Source organism: Equus asinus, chromosome X (assembly GCF_041296235.1).
Source record: "Equus asinus isolate D_3611 breed Donkey chromosome X, EquAss-T2T_v2, whole genome shotgun sequence".
NCBI lineage: Eukaryota > Metazoa > Chordata > Mammalia > Perissodactyla > Equidae > Equus > Equus asinus.
In genome coordinates, this window is record NC_091820.1 from 109,465,566 (window position 1) to 109,493,175 (window position 27,610).

A 27,610-nucleotide genomic window follows, 5' to 3' on the forward strand; every position below is an offset into this window, starting at 1 on the left:
TGGACAAGTAATGTTTTCTCCCTCTGTCTACCATATTTCAAAACTTTAGTCTTCCTTCATCTTTTAAAATCCATATACCAATTAAACTACATCAAGTCTCAGGCATCTAGAACAGAAAATTCTTCTGTTTAGAAGCTTGGTTTATATACAATTTCTCATTCTTCACACTTCTTATAATATTTTGATAAGACAGACACCTGAAGCAGAAATAAAAGAGTAAGCAAAAGAATGAATTTCTAAATGCCAATTCCATACCTACTATGTAAAAAAGCTAAGTCAAAGCTCCCTTGCCTTAAGAAGCCATACAGGGTGAGGGCGTACACAAAGTGGCAGTGGTGGTAGGGAGATGGCAATATGTAGACGTGGGTTGGGGGAAACAGCATGTGCTCCCATCACTGTCAATAATCCCCTTCCTAGTGCACAGAGGAAAGAGTTATAATCCTTTGGCCGAGCATAAGCCTTCTGGAAAGATGATCCACCCTACAGCCAGCACCAGCCCTGCCCATTGAGAAGTCGAGCTAGCTATACCTGAAGCAGGGAGCATGCCTTCTCCTTCCTCAATTCCAAAATGAAGAAACTGGAACGTGAGCTTCAACACCCAGCCCAACTTTCTTTCAAGGAGCTTTTTGGTCCCAGAGGATTTGTGAACCAAGGTGTCATTTTACTCCTATTATCTGTAGCTCATCAACTTTGAATTTCGACTATTGGGCTATAGTGTATTTCAATGGAAAAGCATGTTATTAAAAAACTGGGCTTTCACCTGCCTAAAATTTCAGTTTCTTAAATATTTAAACATCCAAGTTATCCAATTTTAGAGATTATTATAAAGGCAGATTCCACAAACTCAAAACCAATTGGAAATCACCGAGACAAATCTCTTTGGGAACAGGAGAATCATTAATCAAGTGGTAAAAATCCTATTCTTTTCTGCCTTTTCTGAATTTTCCAGTTATACTCAACTTCACAAAGTCAATAATTCATGACCAGGTCTTAAGGGAATGTTTATTTCCCTTTTAAAAGGAAACATGAAAAAACCCAAAGAATAAGACTTTCAAACTTACAAAGTAATAGCCAATAGCATTCCATGTCTTAAGAATTATAATTGGCAGCTCTAAGAGTCCCACTGGTTCTACGTCTTCAAAGCCTGTAGTAAATATAACAAATCTCAACCTTGATTTTGCAATGACCTAGAGGCATCTCTAATTATTTAAATGAACGTGATAAAAATTTCAGTATCAAATCCATCATGTTTTAATATAACATGTTTAATATAATTTAATGGAATCAATGTTTTAACATGCCAGCCAGTATTTTTAAGACAGGAGAAGGTAATACAAAAAGAAAAAAAACCAGAAGACACACTCTCAGCCCAAGGAGTCTGGGATTCATGCTCAGCATAGTTCTCTCAAGCTCATCTCAGATATGGAGCTTATGGAAGCAAAGAGTCTAATTTAAGTATAACTTTTCATATTAAAATTATTTTCCACTTTGTAGCTACCTGCCTCATCAAGTTTTCTTTTTCATAAAACTTTGTTATAAGACTTCAAGTTATCCCTCTTGTACTATGCTTACCATAAAGAAACGTGCTGATTGCTGACCTTATGTTCTCAGGTTGCTGGGAGATGCAAAAAATCTTTACTGTCACTTACAGCCCACCTACTTATCTACATATTCAAGTATCATATTCTAAGAGTAGAAATGCAGTCTTTAACCCCAAACATGGCTTCTGATTTTTTTCCTAAAATGTCATCAGGATTCACCATTTTACTATACTCTTAGAAAACTATTTTAACTAAGATTACTTCAATGTTGAGTTCCTATCACAATGCAACTTCATGTCTAACCAGACAGCTCTGCTAATGTGAGTAACAAAAATTGCTCTACAGAAATACTGCTTTTATCAGTCTTTGTCCACAGTGCCGTAACATTAAGAAAGGAGTCCTCTGGGCTAAGTATTTATGTACCATGACTATATTTGTCTACACAAAATATTAAATATCCTTGATAAAATTTGGTAATGGTAAAAATGGTAACGGAAGGTGGACCTGTTTTTGGGGAGGAGGTAGCTGAAAATGGGGAGTTTGCCATTTTGGGGGGTGAGGTATTTCTTTTTAGGAACATTATGGCCTCTGGCTTAAAGAGAGTATATGTTCCTGGATGGAACTCAAAAAGGGGAGAGGCTGATCATATTATTTAAATAATATGACTCAGTAGGCATAGAGCAGCCACATTTCACAGTCATTTAAATGGGAATTTTAAATAGAAGATAATTGGAGCATTTCCAGACTGTGCATGTATGTGTTTTGCACACGCTGCCTACGAATTGTGACGTGGTAATGAAGCACTGCCTTGATCTGTCTGAGATAAATACAAGAGAGGGATATTAAGCAAGCAAAAAAGAAGCATTCCTTTCCTTCCTTCCATACAGTTCTTTAAAGCAGTGTTCCACACCCCAATTTATAATTTCAGACTCTCAGAGTGCAGGTGAGGAGGAGCCAGGGAGGAGCCACCAAGTAGATGAGGATAGCAAGAGTCAAGGTGTCAAAACAGTTTGCCCAGCTCCTTGGAAAATGCTACTCACTCCATCTACCACAGCTACTTCTTGAGGCAATTAGTCATTTTAAAATCTCCAAATCCAATCTTTTCATAGATCGTGCTTTAATGAGAAAATCACTTTATTTAAAGGTAGTCTCAATGGAAATGAATTTGACTACATAGTTCTTAATGATCATTTCTGGAAGCTTGGTCAGTCAGAAGAAAGTTCGGGAATCTCAAATATATGTAGATGTCATGCATTCAAGAGAGTCATAGATAGGATATTTTAGATTCCAAAAGAAAATGGTTATCATCAAAACACTTTGGTCGTCTTTGCCTCCTGCTTCTTCCCCGCTTCCCATGTCCAGCAACTCAAAGCACCACCGAATCTCTCTAGTATGCCCCTACCGTTCGCCTCCTCTCCACTCTCACTGCCCCTACCACACTTCTGCTATCCATTACTTCTTATTTGGATTTGGTCACCCATATAAATTACATATTTGTTATATTATAGCTTCGTCACATACTGTGATTGTATTTATAGCTCTGAAAGTTACTTCCTTGCTCAAAAGTATTCAATGACTCCTCACTGATGGTGTTCAAACCAAATCTCCTACTCTTAGATTCAAGGCTTCTGGGACTAGCCCTCCTAAACTAAAACTCCTCACACATTCCAGCAAATAATTCAAAGTAAATATATATTTAATGATTAGAGAACAAATCCAAATTCAAATTTATTCACAAACTATCAATTGTTTTGTTTCAGAATATGTCGTTTTCATACATATTAAACAGCTATGCCTTTTCTTCTACTGTTAACCAAGTTATCTGTAAAAGCCATTTTATTTAAACATTTTGACAGAAGAAAAATTTACTTAATTTAAATCTAATATCTGCTAAACCTTTGCAATTAAGTTGAAGCCCTATTAAGTATAAAACAATTCAGAACATAAGTACAAGTGGATGATTTTTTGAGTACTAATTTTAAATTTATTTATTTCTCCTAAACCCTAGCCAGATTTCCTTTCTTCCTAGTCATTCCTTTTTTCAAACTATACACAGAAAACACATTATCATTTAAGAGCAAACATACTAGTTTCGAAACATAAATTTGTCTAAAATAGTTTTCTCCATCACGGTAAAGGACATGAGAAAATAAGTCAAATAACTCTCAACTTTAAGAGTAGTTGCTGCCTTGGAAGAGATTATAGTCTTATTTTCTTTATCAAATTACAATTTGATGAACCATGACTAAAGTATTCTGGTCACTGGTAAATTGCTTCTACTAAAATTACTTTCAGTCTGTGCCAGCATCATGGTATTTATTATCAAGCAAGGAACAGAATCAGGATTTTGGATTAGTTCTTTTCATAGGAAAGATAGCTGTAACTTACTCTCTAACAAGACTGTGATATATTAGATTACTGCATATATCAAATGAAGAAATTCAATACTGTTAAGCAAAGTGGCTTGCACAAGGCTACAGACCTACAAACTACTCTCTCTAAATTCATTCATCTCAACGTTTACTGAGCATCCGCTACGTGCCAGGCACTGCACTAGGAGATAGGTGAACAAAGAGCAGGCGGGATGCTTGCTTGCAAAGAGATCTCAGCAAAAGAAATAATTACTTTCCAAAGGACTAACTGATATGAACAATAACAATAAACAACAAATTCTCTATATTATCTAACAAATACTATGTTGCATAATTCATATAAACCACAGTAACAAAGCTAATTGCAAACTTTCTCCCTAGTAGAGAAGTGTATCAGTTCATATTTAGCATACAAGCACTAAATAAAAACATAAATAACATCAACTTTCCTTACTATCATTTTATTTTAAAGGATTAGTCCCAGATCAGGCTATCTGCAAGGCCGGATCAACAATTAAGCAATGTCCACTATTTAAAAGTATAATCTTCAGTTATAATTATATGAAAGAAAGCCAAAATGTAAGATGATATGATACTGCACCACATCATTGGAAAACAAGCCAGTGTCTAATTACATCCATCTATATACTTCAGCAACATGCCTGTGAAAAATATGCTAATGAGCCTGGTCACTAGTCTACTTAAGAGGAAAATTGTGGCTCCAGTTCCATGAACTTTTGTTTAGCAGTGAATCATTCAGAAATGATCACATACACACACTCTGCAGGAAAGTTCTCATAATGAATAAAAATCACTTCAATTCGGTAACGCTAAGGGATTATCTACTGGATAATCTATTTACAACATAGAACATCCACATACTTTTCAAAATTCTATTTCAAATATTTTGTAGGCTCACCAAAACTAAAGCTAGATCAAATTGTGAGTTAATTAGAAATATGGTTCACTGTAGGACAAGAGAAAAGCTCTGATGCAATCACATCTATAAAGAGAAATCTAGTTGAGGGTTTTGTAGTAAACTGGTTTTTAACATTAATTTGTAATACAATTGATGAAATTGGATAAAATAATAAAAATGACGCATAAATTAAGACTGGGTTAAATCATCAAATACAAATGTACACAGACGGAGGAAAAGTGACCAGACTTAACTAGCACATTCTCTTTCAAGGTACAATGGTATGGCACAGAGTGATTTCTAAGGTTCCTTCCAGCTCTTGGATTCAAAGAACCTTGAATAAGATAATTATACTCTTTTTAAGATGCCCTGGTCTGATCTCACTGATCAGTGAAAAGCACTATATTTTTGAAACCAGAAAAACAAAAAGTGAAAATAGAAGATGCTATAGGGCAAGTTGCAAACGAAGAACAAAGGTCCTTGCGAGTTTGTAGAAATACCTGCAATGAGAGACTTTAAAGTGGGAGGAGAGGTGGGGAGAGAGGCGGGGCACAGGGATGGCATAAGCACTAGTTTAGCCAAGTTGCCCACGAATACACAAATGAGCCTGCCACTCTGATCTAGCATTCTCATAATGTTTCATTCTCAAAAATTTTAGTGTTCTAAAATACAGCATTCAAGGCCTTTAAATCAAAAACTCAATCAAGCCCCTGCATCTTCCAATCTAATCACATGAGACCTTAAAAGTGGAGGAAGAAGGCAGAGGAGTGGGTCAGAGAGAGATGGATGTGAAAAAGACTCCTGCATTGCTGGTACTGAAGATGGAGGAAGGGAGCCACAAGCCAAAGAATGCAGGCAGCCTCTAGAGGCTGAGATAGATCCTTGGCTTACAGCCAGCAAGAAGATGGGACCTTGGTAGTCTTACAAATGTAAAAAACTGAATTCTGTCAAAGACCCAAATGAGCAGGAAACACATTCTCCCCTAGAGCCTCAGAAGCGAACACAGCCCTGCTGACCCCTTGATTTTAGCCCAGTGAGACCCATACCAGACTTCTGACCTAAAAAAACTGTAAGATAATAAGTTTGTGATGTTTTAAGCCATTCGTTTGCAGCCATTTGCTATGGCAGCAATAGAAAACTAATACATGGAGTTTTTTTTGAGTGCTTGTTCATAAGCAATGAGACAATAATGTCCACAAGAAAGTACTAAACATACCGACTGGGTAGTACCCTAAGAATGTGCTAAAAAGAGCACACCACCTACAGCACTGTCAACAGTGGCTAATTACCACGGGGGAAAAAGGTGGGTAGCCAATGAAGGTAGGATAGTTCTTCAAGAAAAACAGGAAGCAATGAGGTTAGTCCTGATATCATATCAGCAAGTAAAGATAACTGCTCCAGCGTTCTACTTCACCACTTGACAGCACTGCAAGTAAAGCTCTCTAACGTCTCCCTACACCACCACCCAACTCAAAAAGGCTTATCTTGTCTCTCATACTTCTTGGTTCTTCTAATCCTAGTGAGATATTACCTAATTAACAGATGGCATGAAAGTAGCAAAAGTCTACCAAAACCAAAAGGCATTACAGAAGTAAAGAGCTTTGAAATCAAGCCAACCTGAGTGTGAATCCTTACTTCACCTCTTACGTGGAGTGTAACACTGAGCAAGATAGTCAACCTCCCTGAACCACTGTGCTCTTAGGAGTAAAACAGAGGGAAGACTTAGCCTTAGAGAGTGTTCAGGGGGCAGCTTGCAACGCACTTGGCACTTTCATAGTAGCACTCAATAAATTATATTACATTTAACTATGCTAAACCAGAACAATTTTTTAAAACTGCAAATAAATATACTTCATATGAAATTTACAATAACTGTTATATAGGTGAGATTCAAGTTTTAAGCTCCTAGAGTTCTGAAAGTTGTTTTTTTATTTGTATTTTCATTTTTCCATTGAACCATATCATGAGAAGTACTCTCCAACAAGTTGGGCAGGCTCTTGTCTTATCATACCATAAACGTGGCACAATTGGGTAAAACAACGCATACCCTCATCACAGTAAGTCATGCCAGTGAAAATGTTTTACTATAATTGGTAACACAATATAATTTTATTTTTCACTAAAATTACATCTTATAGACCGGGATCAAATTATTGCTGCTTGGAAGGTAAAATAGGTACACTTGTGGTACGCTTGTTCGCTATAGAGCAGCTAAACCCTCTCCAACTTAAAGGATGGCATTCTGTTCTTGTTTAAAAGGGTACCTATCAAGTTTAAGCATAAATTGCATCATTTTCCATCCCATGGAATAGGCACCTTATTTTTTTTTACTTTTTTTTTAAAGTAAGGTATAATTGACATACAACATTATGTTAGTTCCAAGTGTACAACATAATGATTCGATATTTGTATATATTGCAAAATGATCATCACAAAAACATATGCACTTTAAAACCGGTATCTATCTCCAATTCATGTCTCCTCATTTAGCCTGGACACATTTTTTTCTGTAGTGTTTTCATTGCCATTAAATCCATTATAAACACTGAAAGTACAGTAAACAAAAATATTATTTAACCTGATTATCTTGGATCAGAATTTTCATAGCAGTAAAATAAACTGAGCAATTTAGTTGTTTATGAATAAAGATAGGATGGAAGATAAAGACTAGTCATTCTGAATGACTGCAAGGACTATATCCCCTAATATCCAGCAGAGTTAGGCCTGGCACATAACAGGAAGTGAGTAACTTCTGAATACTATAAACTCAATATACAAGGTGATTAAAAAAAGAACTGAGCACTTTCAAAAATGGATTACTCAGTAACTTCTTTCCCTCCTGATTCCTCAAGAATCTCACATCTACACCACCTCTTTCTCACAGTATTGAGGAAATAAAGCAATACACCACGGCTGCCATTTCAATGTAAAATATCACCGTGCATAGTGCTTTTAATTCTTGATTCTTTAATCATAAGTAATAAAGTCATTAACACAAATACTTGCCTATCTCTTACTTCTTTCTTCTCCCTCCCCCTAACTTGGTCCTACTTATGTCTCATCTAAATATTCTAAGTTTCAAGCAGAATGTCTGGAGTCCTTAAAATTCTTAGTCACTCCAGACTTCCCATGAGGGTGTAAGATTTGCATTTCCTCCTGCCTTCCCTCTGGGGCAAGTGTTTTGAGGGGGACTTGGAAGTAACACTCATTTAAGTATAGAAAACAATGAATCTAGATAAATCATTGACAAGTAAATTTCTTGGAAATATCTGAAAGCATCAGAAATACTAGCTTTCTGTCTTGCAAGTTTCTTGTGTGCAATATTCTTAAGTTATATTAAATGGTTTCAAGAGATCTTTTAAAAACACACACACAAAAGGCTATAAAACAAAAATTTTAACTTCACTTGCACATGCCAGGCTTCCTCAGACGAAAAGATCTCAAGTAGCTAAAAGAGTGAACACTGATTAAGAGGAGCAAGCAATCCAATCGGAAACCTCTGCAAAGGGTTTGTAAACTCTAAATTCACCACAGTCCAGTGTGAACCCTATAATTCAAAAATAATACAATCCCAGGCTCTTTAAGACAAGCAGAATATCTGTACAAAAGGAGAGAGGTGTCTTCTTCTAGTCGGACCACATAGGGAGCATTGTATTCAGATGTAGTATCTCGCATAAAGATTAACATGAAAAAACTATCCGAATGAGGACAACCAGCAGAGTGAAAGGTCTGGAAAACATGTCACACGAGTAATGGTTAAAAAAACAGAAGATTTCCAGGCTTGTACGTAATACAGAAAACAGATGATTTTCTATATAGCTCCACAAGGCCACACTAGGAACAGGAGATAAAAGGTATGAGGAATTGATTTTGGTAAACATAAGGAAGAGCTGTCCACGAATGAAAGGTGCTGCCTTGGTGAGGTAGTGAGCTCTTTGTCACTGACAGTGATCAAGGAGGACGTATATCACCATTTTTCAGAGGTGTTACAAGAAGGATTCCTGCTTTAAAGGGAGTTTGGATTCCCTAAATGACCTCTCAGGTCTCTTTTATCTCTATGGTTTTTCATTAATAAGTGTTAAGCCAGCCCTTCTGCAAGCTCAGACAATGGAAATTCCCAAGGAACATGCCAAGAAAGTTACAAACTAACACCAAATTGCTTTTAGGTGTTACTTATGTTATTTCTCCACATAACTTCATTAGACTGAGCATATGTAGTAAAAACAAATTAAGCAGACACAAACAAAAGTTTATGTATATGGTAATTGTGGAAGTAACTAAATATATTCTTTCTAATTTGAGATTATCAATTTAAAAAGTATTTTGCTAAATAAAAAATATTTCTAAAACCACAAGGTTTTGTTTTATTCAGTAAATCAGAAAAAAGACAATCTTAGGGGATAGAAAATGTCAAATTTAGGAAATGCATATTTTTATTTTGTCTATCCTTTGAATCACCCAGAAAAAGGAATATTTACATAGCATGCACAATGTTTTCTCAGGAAATCTAGACAGTGAATTTTAATGATGAAATGATAGAAAACAATTGCTATAAAATACTGTGCTATTGATATTTAATATAAAGTGTATTTTACATATTAAACAAAATCACTGTAAATAGGAAGCTAACTGAACACAAGTGCATTGGCTAAAAAAGGACAAGTCTAATTCACTAACACTCATCCTACATCCATTGTTTTTTAGCTCTAGAAAGGTAAAATTCGAAGGAAAACATCTCCAGTGTCTGTCTTGCTAGGATTCACCGTTACAAAGCACTGATTAATTCTTACCTATTGTTTTCCTCCTTATTGCCACACCGTTATTATCAAAACTTGCTGCTTGTGAAGAAAAGATAAAAGGATTGCTAATGCTAATACTGTTCTATTTCAGCGGGTCCTTTGAATCTCATACGTTAACCCTATAACATTAGCCTGAAGGAACTATTTGCTGTTTTAAAACAATGAATACCAAAACACCAGAAAACCACTTAGATGTGACTGCCCTTTCAGCTTTATTAATTTAGGCAAAATGACAGGTTAATTTATATGGTTCACACCTGTCAGGAGCAGAGTCTTTACTAATTCAGTTTACAGTGACCAGGACATCCTCCCTCAGGCTAAGGTTGAACTTCACCCTACCGTTGCACAGAGAGAAACAAACACATCACTCAGATTTCTAGCAAGACAGTCCCTTCAGAACTCCACATGGATGGCACACCACCCCGCAAGTGTTCAAAACTGAAGCTGAAGGAAGTCTCTATCTACCCAAGAAAGACTAAGTATTTGGTAATCAAGCTATCTAGAGGCCAAGGATTATTTTCCTCACTCTTTTGTCTTGAAGATACTCCACTCTTCCCGGATGGTAAAACAATTTGAAAAGCGCTTTATGTTATATAAGAAACTATTTTCCTTAATATCATCATAAACCTTGTCTTTCTCATCAATAAGTCTTGAAAATACGGAGAGGTTTCAACTCTCATCCAAGTTCGGAACAAGCAGAAGGAAAGCAAACTTGGACTTTAAATCTACAAGGAAAAAAACCAGCCTTTCTGTTCAATGTTTGCAGTAAGTGAAACGTTCTCTATTGTACGTTCTCTGGCGTGGCAGCACTGCCCTATCCACAGCATCAACCAAGAGCTCCAGCTGAGCAGCACCTCCACCGAGTTTAGAAAGGGACCCCAAGGAGCCTTTATATGTTTTCCATACTTGCTCAATTACTACAACACATTTTTACTATAACTAAAAATATTTTATATTGAAATTTCAGTCTTAAGTCTTCAATGAAAACCACATAATGTCTTTGACAAATCACAGCAAATAAGGATAAAACATTACAAACCAACACTGATGCTACACAAGCAAATGTACAAAAAATGCTTATATTAACTGTGAAGAATTCTATATTCAAGATAATATTTTAAATGTTTACACATAATTTTAGAGGTAAATCCTAAAATATCACAACTTATCAGAGTCAGAATTTAATTATTCCATTTCAATGCAAAGACTTGAGACCCAAAAGACACAACCATTTAACCCATGCTTGTCAGCCAAACTCTGTGAGAGCAAATAAATGCCACTTGACCCAGTATTCTAAATTAGTTGTTACAGTTTTTGAGAGCGAAAATTATGCTAAACTTAGGTATCATTTTATGTGTAGAAGCGTTTTGGAATATAAAAAGCACTGATGAGAACAACATGTTAAACACGATATTTTTATTTCTGGCCACGTAAGGCACTGAACTCTATCTAAAACAGTCAAAAACTAAAAAATTTATTTAAAAACCTGATTTAGACTTCCCAAGCTAGCCCTTTCCTATATTTAACATATTTTCTGTGTGTATATTTACATAATATTTTAACCCTGTATTAATTTGTTTATAAAGCAAAATAGGTTAAGGCGAATTTACTAATGTAGACTGTCCCAATGTCAAAATAGTTTAGCCTAACCCTGGCTCTTCCAATATATTTTTCCATTCTACCTATGTTTACAACCAACAATCAACATCAACACACAAGACCTGTGATATTTTCTAGCTTCTACTATCTAAATCAATTCATCCTTATCATCAGGTCAAAGAGGTGAGTACTTAAAAGGAAGAAAGTGATTCATTAAAGATGTTGTATTAAGCTGTGTCTGAGCTTGTGGCTAATATGAATTAATAAAATATAAGTATTCTTTTTAACCAGCTCTAAAAATTGTCAAACCAGCTGCAGTAGGAGCTGCAATGTGGATCTTGTGGACAGTAAACTCTAGCAGGAATACTAGAATCATTAGCAACAATTATTAATTGTAGCCTGCTGATTTTAGTTTTGGGTATGTATGTTTTGTTTTGACCATAAAGCTGCTTTTGGTAAATCATGGTCATTTCTCACCAGCTAAGATTCATAAAATCAACAGGCTCATCTCATTTTCTCAAATTATTTGCAGGGGCTCCATTAGCTTGTCACCTCCCTTGTCACTCCATTAATTTGTGCTTTTGACAAATACACCTTTTGAGAAACAAATATAGTTGACCTTCTTTTTTCTTTTTTACAAACATAACTCAAATTTTTAACTTTATAGGAAAAGCACTCAACACTCAAACATGTAAAATAACCCAAAGCATCTCTAAGAAGGACATAAAAAATAATCTGAACATGAAATGATGACAGGATTTAACTCTGAAATGTCCTGATTTTTCAGCGCTTTCCAGGGAATTGCTTCTTTTGGACTGAGAACACAAGCATATTTCCTTAGCAGCTGAAAGCCTTTCAAAGAACCAGCGAGCTACCATTGTGCACCTGAACCTCATATAAACACAAACCCAGCAATAAAATGTCAACTCACCAGATTTCTAAACACACAATTAATGTAAAGCAGGAAGACTTTCCACATTTTTCATACTGAAAAATATTTTAAAGGGATCACTCACAGTTAAGACAGACTTTTACTCAAAAGCTTTTCTCATACGAATATTAAAAAAAAAAAAAAAATCAAGCTTTCCCTTACTCCTTCTTCCACCAAAAAAAGGATCACAGACAATACTTTAAAAGAACATTTTATTATAGCTCCTGGATTTTGTTTTTAAAGCAACACTTCGCAAATTTAAAAAATAAGGTTTCCAAAAATTCTAGGATGACTTCCCAATATATTTCAGTATATACTTAATATAAATTTCTAAAATAGATATTTGTATAATACACTTTTCAACTCCATGTTTATAAATAACCATTCACAGAACTATAATTTGCACAAATTCGAACTTACACTTCAGAACTTGAATTATAACTGGGAAAGATATAGCATCAAACTTATTAATATTCACATACAACTCAAGTATAAAAGTCTTGATTGAAAGACATTTTCTGATCAATGTGTTAACTCTGAATGTTTCAAATTAATCAAAAGATTACAGAAAGCATTTCCACATTTAACAAAACAACAATATCAATCATCAGCAGTTTTTGTGCCGTTACACAAAAGAAGTCATCTTAAGTATTTCAGATACACAAATGTTCAAAAAAATCCAACCAACGTAAAAGATTAAAGTTTATCCTTATGCAATTCCTTAGGCATACCTTTAGATTTTCATATTAGCAATCAGATTACCAGTAAACACTTTAAATGAAAATAAACATAAACTCCTAGGAAAACAAAACAATGCGAAAATGTGAGCATGCCAATATCTTTAAATGTAAGCAAGCTTGAGGTTTTTAATCTTGTGGGGTTTTAGATGTTGCTGTTTGGAGTTTTTTTTCCCCCTTTTGCCACAAGGTTGATTCATGAATGAAAATCCCACTTTAATATCCTATTTTCTCTCACTTACATGTATGCTGGAGAAAGTGGAGTTGACCTGGATGTTTTAAGCACAGGAACTGGGAATTTCCAGATAGCAGGAGAGCTCGTTTTCCATTTCAATGGCATGTTGTCACCACGGTACTACAATAACAGTAAACAGCGTTTCCATAACAGACTACCAACTAGGATTTCCATTCCACACTGTACTGACACAGCAGTGGCTGCCGCGGAGAACAAGCAAACGATTCTGCCAGTGCCCTGAAACCGATGCTTCCAATCTGTAAAATAGGGCTGCAAGGTACCTCCTTTAAATCCTCCTGTCCCCTAAAGCAATATGATGATTCTATCGTTCTAACAATAGTGCCACCTCGTTAGGAAAGCGTTGACTGCAGTATATTTTTTTTAAGACTGCACTGTGCATACATACCACACAATGCAGCTTTATTTAATAAAAGCGGCTAGGGTTTTGGCTTTTTTGGTATTATTTTAAGCTTGCATTACCATTGTTTTCCCTTAACAGGGATACTGCAGCACTGTACTATATTCTGAACCTATTAACCTGATTTCTGACCAACAGTAGCAGAAAAAAAATTAGATGGGTTTCATATGAAAATGAAACAACATACCTACTCAGAATACACTTGTCATCCTCTGAACATTCTTCTTTTGAGCTGCAACAATACAAATGGGATATAAACCTCAGCATAGCCTTAGGCCACAGCTAATAGAGATCAGTGACTAAATTCGGCAGCCTGTTTTCCTTCTGTGCAAGCTCTGGCCACACAATACAAGAATGCCATTATGGGAAAAGCCCGTTTAAAAAATGCCAGTCTCTCTGGTTTCCAGTTAGAAGAAGGCAAAATGTAAGAACAAATATAAACTGCTGCAAAACTCTGCACGCTCTTCTAGCAGCTTCTGATTCAAGTTGCTCTCCTTTCCCTATTCTTATTTCCAAGCTGGGATGAGCAAAATCTCATACATTTACAACACGCTGTGGTAACACGAATATCACTCTGTCTTCTGCAGCAGAGAAGTACAGAGTGGCGTGCTCTTAATAGCAGCCCTCGGAGGGACGCTATCAACAATCTAATTCAATGCTGCCCTCCCCTTCTTCTCTCCCCCTTTCCCCTCCCGTTCCCCCCTCCCTGCTCCCCCGCCCCCAAACAGCTCACAAATTGCCTAGAGGAGAGACCAATGCTGCTGGCCAAGCAGGTGTCCAGCAGGGACCATTCCAAAGCTGAGCAGCGGCTCCGGTAACCTCCAGGGGTTAGTGACTGACAAGGAGGCTCAAAAATTAAAGCCGCTGTCAAAGGCAGCTTGAGGTATTTCATAAAAGCAACAGCAAATAGAGGTTTCATCTATATTGTTTTAAAATACTGCCAGAAAATAGCATCGTAAGTGCCCAGAAAGTGACTGGGTATTTTAAGTTTCTGTTTAAAGCGCCAAACTCACAAATTTTCTACACAATTCTAAGAGGTAAAAATAGGATAAAACCGGAATCATGCTGAACTCTTTATTTACAGGCTGAAGAATTTTACTTCTGATGCAGGCAAGCCATCATCACCAAATATCTACCTTCATAGTACCCTTCCACTTCTACCTAAAAACAGAATTGTCCATCTCTGTCAATGCAAGCTTAGGAAAGGCAGACCGCCATTGACATGAAAGCCACTACTTTTTTCAAATCTCACTGCAATGACCAAGAGCTCACATTGACTTTCAAGTTTTTATCCAAACAATAAACTTGTGCTTCCAACTTAAGTAGTTGACTTTTATATACTCTTTCTGAATTATTCCTAGTTTTAAAAAGATTGAGATTTAGTCCCTTAAGAGTCATTCTCATTTGTATTCAAAAAGCATAGGTATATGTTTCTATAGAAAGAAACTACTTTCAAAAATTCCAAAATATATAAGCTAATGTACTAGAAATACACTGCGAAATCAGTTAAGGTAATCATGAGTACCTTCCTTTAAGATACACATCAATATTCAGGCAAAAAGTCTTTCCCTCTGAAACCCAAACACATATGTATATACGGTATATACATACACACAAACATACATATACGGAGAGAGAAAGCTTATTTTGAAACATTGACCAGTAAGGCATAAACTTTATTAAATGCTAAATAGATGTCAGCCATCACTACCTCATAAATAATTTTTATTCAATCTATCATACACAAATACTGCCCCAAAACACAGTCAAGCAACTTAAAGGGTTAAATTATATTTCTAACTCTTTTTAGTAGCTACACACAAAACTGTCTCATAAAAATCTTCAAAGAAATTGGAGAAAGGAGTATTTATCAATACCTTAGTGGCCAAAATATATTTAAAAGGTTAAAGAAAGAAGCACACTAATACAAATAAACCATAGTCAATTATTTTACATTAGAAGGCTTTGAGTAATAATTCTTAATAGTTATAGAGCAAAAAGGTCCCAGGTACAATCAGCAGTGGCAACTTGTTGGAAACCCCAAGAAGGAAAAATACACACAGACACACACTCAACAAGCAAGTTTGGAATGTTTCATTCCAAAAATGTGAAGCATTCCCAAATATTTAAAAATATGAAACATAAATGGCTACAAATTAGCTATATGTAGAAGGAGATGATGTTTTAGAAAGGAAATTCAACCACTTTGCAGCTTATGAAAATATTACAAAGCAGTAATTACAAATTAACTTCTCATTCTGAGAACAAAGACCCCCAAACCTATGTAAAAACATGGTGGTGAAGTGTTTCAAGCAGTTTATCTATAAAGACTACCCAACATTTATGAGTGGGACATAGGACGAATGTAGAGTTTTCCAAATTTCCAAGAGGGTAACCCCCACAAACAGGTGAAGATCACTTTATTGCAAAGGTTCTCAAGTTATTATTCTTCTATGAACAATCAACTGAATAAAAACCCAACATATTATTTGTTTTATCTCATTAGGCTCCAAAGAAATCAACTAATACCACCAAATCATCTATGTCAATTTTCAGTCTAGATTTTTCTTAGACTTAATGTTTACAGCCTGTTTTTGTGGAGCTCCAAAAATTGTAATATTTATTCAAAGTGAAAAGAAAATAAGACTGCTTTCCCCCACCCCACCCCCAGCACTCTTAAAGACCCAAAAACCCTAAAAGCATTACATCTGATGATGGACATTTATTTATATTTTGTTCTTTTGCTTTAATAAATTGCTAGGAGTCATTTGTAATTATCTCTTGTGAGCAAACAACTAATACGCCAAAGGGTTTAAAAGTAATTCCTTTAAGTAGAAATATAGTCCATGAAATATACTTTACAATATTTATTTGCTTAACAACACCATTCCTCATACATCGTTTAGAAATAAACTTCAGCCAGGTAAAATCACCCCAATTACACATTAGCAGAGTCCAAATTAATCAGATTTTACTACCCTGACGGCAACTTCAGTGCAACTACAGAGTGTAATTACCATTACATTCGGGAACTAAAAATGTTCTCACCTACTGAGTGAAAGGAAGAAAATGATTAAACATTATTTTAAATATAATTTTATGCAGCTCAGTGTCCCACTACTTTAATATTTAGACTGGGAAATGTCAAAAACCCTCATTCACATCATAGGAAACACTGATTTCATTTACACAACACTTGGTTTCTATTATGGACAACTGCATAAAACGGGATAGAAAGACAACATACACAAAAGCTCTTCAAAGCATTTTATGAACATTAATCGCTTAAAAATACCTGTGAAATGCATATTTAAGAGATGTAATAAATAAAGGACAATGCTGGGACTTGGCCCAGGCCACAAAAAGAGACATTCTTTGGTCAAACCTTATAGAACAGAATTCCCTGGCTCCCAATGTAGAAAGAGAAGATTTTTATAACTTGTAGAACTCTTACAAATCATCTTGCTCAGTACCCTCAGTGTATAGATTAAAAAAACCAAAGCCCAGAGAAGTGACCGTGCCGAAAGTCCCACTGCTGGCTGGCAGCAGGAGTGTAACTAGAAACCAGGTCTCCATCTCCCAGTCCGGGCTTCCTGCTCTGGAATCCCTACTGCCCTCCTTCTCGATGAAACCATTCCCTAAGACATGTGTTTCTATGACATGAAGTGAACCACAGTCTATAGATGTCTCAATGTATTCTAAAGAAACAAGAACTACAGAGAGCTATTTACTCCTCCAATTAAATACACACTCAAAGATAGAAGTGGGAGAGAAACACCAAAAATACAAAAGTGTGCAGGAAGACTATTCCCCCAATTTTAATTCCAGAAGGTATTTAAGAATGATCAGGGAGAAAAAGGTAAGTAAAATTAAGCCAGTCATAGTAGGGGAGAAAAGTGAAATAGACAGCTAAGAGTCTAATTTTTTCTTGATGTAAATGTTTCTAAACAATTTTACGGGAAAGTTTAACTCAGTGACTGCTACAGTTTGCCTCCCGTCCCACCACCTTCCGTATGAATTTAGCGTATGTGACCTCTCTCTCCAGCTTCACCTGATATACCATAAGAACTGACCTACCTTTTTCCTGCAAGTTTTGGTTAATCCTGTGGTAGCTACAACTAAAGACTAATAGCATTAACCACAGTTTGTGTGGGCAGACACTGGGATCTCTTCAGTCCTGAGAATGCCTCTTCAGACTAATCCGGGCTATCCACATTATTCGTGTTACTCGGACAAGACTGTAGATCATGCCAACTTGTGTGCTCTGTTCATGTTCTACCAATCAGTAAAAGGACTTGGATGGCAACCATGAGGACTGTGAAACACTTTAAAGCACACAAAACATTCATTTCTGGACAAAATTCTTAATACATTCAGGACTCCTTATTACAGGAAATACAACTGTTCACATGAGTGACTATATATACTTGTGTGTATGTGTGTGTATCTCCTTTATTTGTTTCAGGAAATTGAATATCAAATACGTTAAAAATTTCTTACTAGATACTCAGAGATGTTGCCTTGCTAAAATCAAAATGGAGAATCCCAGATATTTCTCAAAGACAACTACGTTGGAAAGTCATCATTTCATCTTTCATAGAAAACAACTTCTCACATGTCAATTTCCTTAAAAGAACCGTGTGGATCTTTGCAGTCCCAGGAAGGGGTTATACAGACTATTGTACTATCACTATGCCTTGCATTAACATAGTATCTATCTCCTTCACAACACAAACATGTAGAAAAACGCAATTGTTGTGCAGGCACATACTCATGCACACGTATCAGTATATGGACAAAGAATTCCTTCTGCCATAATGGCATAAGTAATGTGATGGCAAGTCCTCTTCCTATCTTTAACATTTCCAAAGGAAAAGAAGGGTACTAAGTTTTGTGGGGGTTTTTTTGGGAGGAGGAGTCAGAGAACAGCAATAAGAGGAGCTGGTATGCTAATGAGACAGGAAACAACAGGTAAGGGAACCAAAGGAGAGAAGAGTAAGGGCAAGGAAGGTAATGGCTGGCTGCAAGGAGAATGGAAAACCAGAATGGTAGTACTTCCTGATATTTATGTGGCACCTTTTAAAATTGGGGGTCAGGTGAATGAGATTACGAGACTAAGGTAGGAGTTGGGATAAGAGGGCAAAACTACAGAGGGACTGAGCAAATAATAAGAAAGGTAGAGTTTTTGGAGACTCAATGACCCACAGATTTTGACTACCCTTACTCTCTCCCTACAGCTGAACAAAGGATTAGCAATGAAGGGGAAATTCAGAAGTTCTTGCCCTTCCTTCTTCCTTTTGTTTTCTGTAGTATCCATATTCTTTATGGATTTTTTTTTTTGGTCTATCCTTGAGTGTTTCTTTCATATATGATTCCAAAATCCATATGCCCAAGTAAGTCTTTATACAGGTGACATGCATAAACTAAACTAATTCTTAAGTATTCTCATCTATTAAAAAATGCCTTAGACTCCAAACCAAAGTGTTTGTGTGTGTTGGGAGCAGAGGTGGTGGAAATCAATGATTTTTAAATATATGCTACTTGCATACTTGCTTTTCAATTACCGTTTTAAAATTATTTGAAAGAAGCAATTTAGAGAGACAGCTGATCATCATCAAAGTGGGATAATGTATCCAGTGCTCCAATAAGAGGCCATGCAGTCACCAGACCCTCGCTCCAGCCCTGCAACTTCTTCTGCCTGAGACGTCCTCCCCAAATTCCTGCTCTTCCTCCCAGAAGGAATTCCTGAATCTTTGCATCTTCCTAATCGAGCACTATCCCAGCACGACGGAAAGCATTCAATAAGTATTAGTTGAGTAAATTGAAATAGAAATGCATAAGCAGAGGGGTGATTAAATAGGAAGTGTATTGAAGCCAGCATATATCCTGGAAGGTTTTTAAATGCTGTTATTTATTCTGCTATTACTAAAAGTAGAGTTCAGATAAAAGGAATATTCATCTGTTAATTTGATAATTTTAGGCTATAAAGTCCTTAAAATGAAAAAAATCGAATATACATATTATCTTGTTAAAAATAAGTATATGTTGAAGAAAATCACCCAGGATACATGCTTTGTTAAATAAAATAAATGCATCACTAATAGTGAAGATGTTTGCTCTAGTGAAAAATCTCTGCTCTAACCTTAAATAATGATAAATTTATCTGTTTAGTCATCTCTCAGCAAATTCCTAAGTATCAGCTTAAATTACCTTGGGTAAATAAAATAACCAACAATTGTTAGATTTTCTGATGTTTTTGTACATTGCAACTGCAAATTTATCAAAATAAAAAGCCATTTAAAATGTACAGTGTTACTGAAAGAAAAATTAGGAATATGGCTCTACTGATAAAAAAATACATTCATATAAAGCTTTTCAAATAGTTTCACTACTTTGTTTTAATTTTGGTGGTATCAAATATAAAAGCAAAACTATAAAAGTTGCATGAAGACAATGCAATAAGCAATATTACAATCCTAATTTCTGTAAATCCTGAACTATTTTAATAAGAAGAAACAATCTCTAATATTGTCTATCTATGATGGTTGAAAAGCTTTTCAATAACGAGCACATCACATATGCAATCTCAAAAGGCTAGCCAGTTAAAGAAAGTCAACATTTGCTGTATTCTACATTCTTTCAGAAATACCTATACTTTCATAAAAATCTGAGTTACTGAATGACTTTTGGAATAATATATTGACATATTCCTCAACATTCCAATTAAAATAAATGAAATAATGCTACAATCTCGAAAAAATTCTATTTATATCTTTTTACCCAAAGAGTTATTATGTATAACATTCACATGTGCACCATAAATGTTAAGAGCCAAAAATGAGATCTAGAAGATTACCTAGTTGGCCCATCTCTTCCTCCCCGAGTATCTATAAGTCTTGGTCACAAATACTTATAATCACAATGATGTTTTGCTAACCAGAACCAAACACTTTCATGAAAAGCTAATCCTAATGACTCATTAAGATTAATATAACACTACTTAAGTTTTCCATGAAAAAGGACCCTTTTTATGTTCACTTGCTTTAATTTTGTTTTTACCATTTCCCAGGCCTAATCATCAAAACTTTAAATTTCCTATACATTTATCCATAGAAACTATTGTTGACTAAAAATAAAAGGGTTTAACCATATAATGAATGAAACTATATTAAACTCCAAAAATAACTCAACTTCCAACTTGAAGCTTGTGACCCGCTGCCATAACACATGGCGCAACAGTTTTCTGAAAGGTGTACTTTATAGTCGCTGTATTTGCCGACTATGGTGGTATCCAAGAGACTCAGCAACCAGTTCGATACACCTCTATTTTCAAGACTATTTTAAGATCCTTCTCATTTTCTGACTGAGAATTCTTCTCTTTGGTGATTTTAAGTTCTAAAGATTTTTTTCTAAAACGGGGGGTATAGAAACAGTTATACCGAAAGATGCCAAATCTATGGTGGTAAGTCTAAATTCTAGAAGCTGGCCAAAAAGTGTGCAATTTAAAATGCTATGTCTGAAAAACATATTTAGCAATTCAGCGAAAATCCTATGATGTAAGACATCAACTCATGCTTTAAAAAGTGTTCATGTGTTACAAACTAACCAAAGCATTGTTCTAGAGTTATGTGTAACTTCATTACGTGGCTCCAATGGTTGTCCAACGAGGGAAAATCCTTTCTTTTCGTTATCTCATGTCCTATTACTAACTAAAGTAAATGCAATTTTGATGTGAGAGAAGAAAAAACAGAATTCACCTTCTAGGTTAAGCCTAGGTTTTAGCTAGATGCAATTTAAATTGGAATTTCCTGACTGCCTTTCTAAGTCTGTCTACTTCAACTAGTGAGTTCAGAACCACTTCATGTCTTCAAAATCAAATATATGTTTTAAATAATCAGCTATTTCTCATGGAATTCTGAAGCTGACACTTGAGTAAAATATATCTTCCCTTTAGCTAGCATATATTTATTCATTAATTCCTGACTCAGCTTGATCTACGTCAGAGACACTGTTGAACATTTTTATGACTCTTCCACTACACAGTCTGGCCATTTTGTTTAAATTCCTATGATACTGTTCAGTCCATAAATGAAAACAAATATGTTTAGGGACTTCCAGAATTACCAATCCTTGAGATTCAGATTTGTAAAGAACAGAACAACTTGTATTCCAAAAAGGGCAAAGAGGCTGCAAGATCGAGCTTAAACTGACAGTCTAAACACGGAACAAGCATATTAGCAAGTTGATCAATTAGGACCTTGTTTTCGCATTTGCCGACTAAAATGCATTTGTTTAAACTGAGGCCTCCTTAGTATATTAGCCATTACTGACAGTGTAAGATAGACTCCTTGAATTTCACAAATTCCAAAATCAATCAACTCAATCTGCCCAGCCCAAAACCTGTAGAGAAGATGTGCATGCTGAATTAGTTCAATCATCAAAAAGTACTGAGAACCGATGGCTTTGCTGGATGCTACTAGTATACAAAAGAACACATATTCCCTGGCCACAAATCCCTTACAATCTCATCAGGCAGACTGCATGTTCACATATGAAACATGAGTAAGCATAAATATATTGCTACAGCAAAGTCTTAACTATCCAGAACCCTGGTTTTCTAGCCAGTTTTTAAAAATTAACTTAAATTTGAAACAACTAGGGTAGGTTAACTCTTAAAATATCAAAACTCACTTATTTTTCACCTTTTGGCGGCAATCTTTCTGCCCTTTAGTTTCTTCAAGTCTAAAATGAACACAAGCCTTTTTAAAATACCGCATAGTCACCATAATGCACCGATATGCTTCAGATGGAGATACAGCAATGTGTGCAATAGCTGTCATTCCTCACCCTTGCCCGACTCCCGCCCCCATATGCTTTGACATAGATCATGGATGCTACTGAAAGGAAAATGGCACTTTTCTTTACTCTCCAATACATATACCAAGAGAAAAGTCCAATACCTCAAGACAGATGCTGTCAAACTTTAGTATACACAAGAATCATCTGGGGTGAATATTTAAAAAGTAGAAGTCTAGAGGTGGGGCCCAGTACTCCGTATTTTAAACAAGTACTCCAGGTGATTTTCACGCCTAGTCTACTAAACTTGGAGAAATGCTACTTTAAAGTCAAGGTTGATAACCCCAGCCATAGTGAGATTCTGTTTTCTCTCCCAGCTCCTGGCCTTCCTCAGCATATCAACACTGGCTGCTCACCACTAGTTGTCAATCTGCACTGTCCATGGCCATTATCTTGCCCTCCCACACTCCAGATCCTTCCAGGTCTGGGAGAGTCTGGAAGCAAGGTCTCCGGCTGGCTGAGAGATAGGCACAGAGGCAGATCAAGAGACACATGCAAAGCGGGAAATCACGAAGTACAGCAATTAGGAAACAAAGGTGTTATAAATTATATTGATTGTGCAATACAGAGTAAAGTGAAAAATTTGTTTTGAACTTTTTCAATGAGGAAGGATGCAGAAGAGGACAGAGCTAGGCACCTGTGGTCTGACTGCAGCTCTGCCACTAACTACTTTGTGACCTCTGGTGTTATCTACCCTCATCTGTCAAATAGGGAAGGTGTCACTTTCCTTGCCAGACTCACAGCAATGTTATAAAAACCACCTGAACTTGTGTTTGTGAAAGCACACTGGAAAATATAAAGCACAACACAATGACATGTGCTGTTTTATTAATGTTAGAATTTATCATTTTTTTGTCTTAAGAAACACAGTACCCTAGACGTTACTGAAAGTTTCCTTGATGACTGAATGTCTTCTAGCATCTCAGGGTCTTTTTTATGAAAATAAATTGTCATTGACAAAAAAATCAGAGGAGAATGCAGACCCTTGGACATACCCTGAAGTTGGTTTTTTGAATATATCCTTGGAATCGGCTTGTTTTAAAGACAATTGCCTCCGTCTCCTGAAAGTGGAGTGCAAAAAAAAAATGTGGTTAATTGTGACTTTACTGCATTCAGTTCAAATTCTTCAAAGCAGTCTCTGCAAATATTTTAGCTGTAAATTAACAAACCATATTTATAAATCCTGAACACTTAAGACCACACAGAACAATTTTTTTAAATTTTTTATTATTTTTTTTCCACACAGAACAATTTTCAAATGTGTAAATTAACTTTAAAAAAACCTTAACTAGAAAGCCATAAGATTCTATTTGTTTTTAGAAGCTCTCTTAATGTTTCAGAAATTCTGGAATAAAGACTGACATTAAATACAACATTATTGGCAGCTGATCTAAAAGACTAAACTAGCCAAATTTGGACACAAGGAAACACTTTTCCAGTAAATATATACGTGGCCTTGGAATGCTTTGTCATTTTCTAGCTTTGCAAGCCTAAAGTTCAATTCTTTGCTGATATACTGTTTTGCCATAAAAACCTGAAAGCAAATAACACACATTACAAGCTTTCAGAGAACAGATGGCTAATGTTCTTCTGGGTTCATTTACTACCAATTTTCTTATTTTCATACTGCTTGTAATTAATAAAAACATATAAATAGATGTACTGTCTCCTCACCAGAAGATTTTGTTTTGTGAAGTTCTGTCATACATCTAACTCCTTTGGGCTAATACAAAAGGCAACATGAACAGACATACTCCTGGTGCTGCCTCAGGAATGCAGTTTTAAAAATAGAGACTACTACAGAGGCACTGCAGTATATGCTGTCAACAGTCAACTCGCAAAAAATTAAAGGATGCTGGCAGGTGTCTGAGGAGCTCTAACACAAAATTTAATTTATTGACATTTATTTCTTTTATGTTTTTATTAGCTTATAGAAAGCAAACGTTACTAAGTACTAACCTTATCTAACTTTTCCTTCAAAATAAACAGTTTGGGCTTCTTGCTGGCTCATTTCACAAGCACTATTGCATTATTAAAGTCACAACTAAATCAAAGTCAGAGTCTAATAGTATCTTTAGAAAGACCTTGGCAGAGACCTTATACAAAATGTTATGCTAAATCTAATGACTTCTTATACAAAAGAGAGTTAGTATTTTATTTCTATTTTAGAATGACAGATTCAAAACAGCATCTCCTTAATGGCAATACTATTTTGAAGCCTACTTTTAAAATGCTATACACATAAAAATTATTATTTTTGAATCATAAAAAGCTACAATGGGTTAAATTCATATTTGTTATGTTTTAGCCCTAAGCCTCACCAAGCAAATAATAATTATATTATTTTTTGTTGAAAAATACATTAAAGTATCTTTAAATACAGCTTATTTTATATTCCTATTAATAGTATTCCTTTCCTTTGTGTATTTAAGAAGAATCTGGTGTGCCACCTTCTGGTAACTGAGTGAAATTATGTATCTCTACACAAGTCACTATTTATTTTAACTTTTAAAATATATATATATTTCTAAACCTATATTACATTTAAGCTATCTAAATAAATCTACACCACAGTCTGAAATAAAGTAAAATTTACCTAGTGTTTTTTTTTTAAATCAGGCTTATACATGCTTCCTATGATTTTTGCATGGTTACCAATATGTCTCCTGAATTCTACAATACATATAAAATTGGTTTTTGTACACCGCTTCACAGCCACATATGAAAACAACAGGCTTGCTATGTTAATGAATAAGTAACAGCAGTAAATAAAGGAAAAGAAAGGTCTCTTACCAATAAGCCCATTTTTCTCTTAAGGTTTGAACTCTCATCATTTGTCATGTTCTTGTGGATTCCTCTCTCATCAAATTCTCTGGAGTTTTAAAGTTGAGAGCTGTGATGCACAGCTAGGCTCTGCTACATAGTAGCGCACCCCAGTGCATCTGGCTGGTATAACACTTCAGTATAGTTCCCAAAAGCAGAAACAAGGTTTATCTATTCAAAAACCTATGCACTGCACACCTCCCTTTCATAGGAAATTGTGGTCAGCGTGGTTGAACTATTTATATTTCATATCTTAACTCCTGATCAGATATGAAGATCAGAACCACATGAATCCTGAGCTTAGTTCCAGGAAAGTGAACAAGAACAAAGTGTTCATCTTCAGAGCAGAGGTGGGGTGACGCAAATACTAACACTTAGGAGATCTGACTTCAAAAAGACCATGCTTACCTGAAAGTAACTTTATTTTTTCAAGGGCCAGGACGCTACCCCCTACTGTTTGGTTGTTTGTTTGTCTTTTTAACAAATGAGCTACTTCAAAAATTACATATAACTGGGGGCCAGCCCAGTGGCATAGCTGTTAAGTTCCCACATTCCACTTCAGCAGCCCTGGGTTCACTGGTTCGGATCCCGGGCACAGACCTACACACCACTTACCAACTCATGCTGTGGCAGGCATCCCACATATAAAGCAGAGGAAGATGGGCACAGACGTTAGCTCAGGGCCAGTCTTCCTCAAAAAAACCCCCAAAAACAAAAAAAAAACATATAACTGGTCACTCTGCATCTCCAATCTTCAATCTATCAATTACATTGCTTCCAGATGACTCTCAAAATACAAACATAGACGATATAAATCGTGTTGAATAAATATTTTATTCAACACATATTTGTTAAGAATTTGCTATGTGGTAGGTAGGTACTCTGCTGGGTGACATGAATGTAAAGGCGAATAGGACACAATCCCTAGGTGAGTGAGGGAACCAGGCACATACTCTGACAGCACAAAATACAGTGCAGAAGCTTTGGTAGTACATATATGCCCAGGATTCTACAACAGCAGAGGAACAATGAACATAGTTCTGCAACTGAAGCTAAAGAATGAGACATTCACCAGGTGGACTCTAGAAGAAATAGTCTGTTCAGACACACAGAGATTTGGGGGAGTACAACATTTTGGGAGGATGGGGAAAGCCTTCAATATGACTGGAAGGAGTTTAGGGTACACAGTGTTGATGGGAGTGGATTTCAAGGTATCCAGAAACCACATCACAGAAGACCTTACGTGCCACTGAAGAGGTCTGGATTTTATCCTATGAGCTATGAAAAGTCATTTGCTGAATGAGTGGATCACTGAAGGAATTAATCAAGCAACAATGCCCAGCACTAAGAACTCACTACAAGCTGGCCAACCTACCCTTTCAATTCACTGTCTAGTATCTGCAACAACAACTTCCCATTCTATATCTCACAAGCTTGCTTTGTTCTTTCTCTCCTTTGCTCCAGAGGTCCTCCGCGTGAACTCTCTTCCCCTCTTCACTTTTCTGAACTCAACTCACCCTTCTAGATACAGCTCAAATTCCATTCTTTTCTGTGATGTTTTCCATGGTAACTTGAGTCTACAGTTCATAAATGCTCCTCCACTATACAGACCATGCGTTCTTCCTAAAGTTTAGCACACAATGTTCAAGAAACCTTTTTGACCCTCTGCCTGTAAAGTGAAGTAAGATGGTGAGGAGACGACACTAAGGCAAAAGTCAGAGCCTGAGAGTAAGTGGCCAAAGGAAGCACACCTCCCCAGACTTCACATACACACTAATCTCAGTAACTTCCTTCACCACTCTCAAGTGTGAAAAGGAAAGGACAAAAATTGTGAGGAGAACTAGATCCGTATTGAGCAGCAATTCTGCATTACTATGCAACATTCCTGGTTGTATACATCACAGCTCTGTTTCAAAACTTCCAGAGTATTGATGAGAAAGGGAGACTAATAGAATAGCTGAATGACGGAGCAGTGATCTTTGGGAAAAAAGAGCCATAAGAGAGGGGGAACTGTGACTGTGTTTTACCACTTGAGTGAATCAAGAGAATTCACCGGAAGGTCCATACAAGAAAGAAAAAGAATTTGTGAAGCCCACAGAAAGAGATGAGAGAATGAGGATAGGGAATTGGAACCAGAAGGTTTAGAATCTCATGTGGTATTAAGGGAGAAAATCCAAGTGTAAGAAGGGGGTGTGTTAAAAAAGAGATAATAGTGTTAGCTGGGAGATTAATCTAGGACAAGAAGCTTTCCTGGAGAAACACGTCCAGGGGTGTAAATATTCAGTGTTCTCTCCCTGTGGAACCACACCCCATTATGCTCAGTGTCAAACACTCAGACAAGCTTTCATTGATGCTGGCATTTAGCATTCAGCTTTGTCTC

General features: G+C 36.1%; 1 protein-coding gene across 11 annotated transcripts in view; it reads right to left on the reverse strand.

Moving 5' to 3' along the window:
- KLHL13 (kelch like family member 13) overlaps positions 1-27,610 on the reverse strand; it is a 252,617-nt gene that overhangs the window by 43,541 nt on the left and 181,466 nt on the right. Inside the window, exons 1-3 of one of the 11 annotated variants that reach the window (XM_044763156.2) lie at positions 14,285-14,346; positions 13,739-13,783; positions 13,141-13,253 (exon numbers count right to left, since the gene is read on the reverse strand). The exons of 6 other annotated variants lie outside the window; for them this stretch is intronic. In XM_044763156.2, the coding sequence (XP_044619091.1) occupies positions 13,141-13,238 (98 nt within the window). In that variant the 5' untranslated portion in view covers positions 13,239-13,253; positions 13,739-13,783; positions 14,285-14,346. Of the gene's footprint in view, positions 1-13,140; positions 13,461-13,738; positions 14,137-14,284; positions 14,347-23,402; positions 23,469-25,200; positions 25,277-27,610 lie in introns of those variants that run through there. 4 more of the 11 variants (XM_044763155.2, XM_044763153.2, XM_014831780.3 and 1 more) reach the window with 4 other exon arrangements.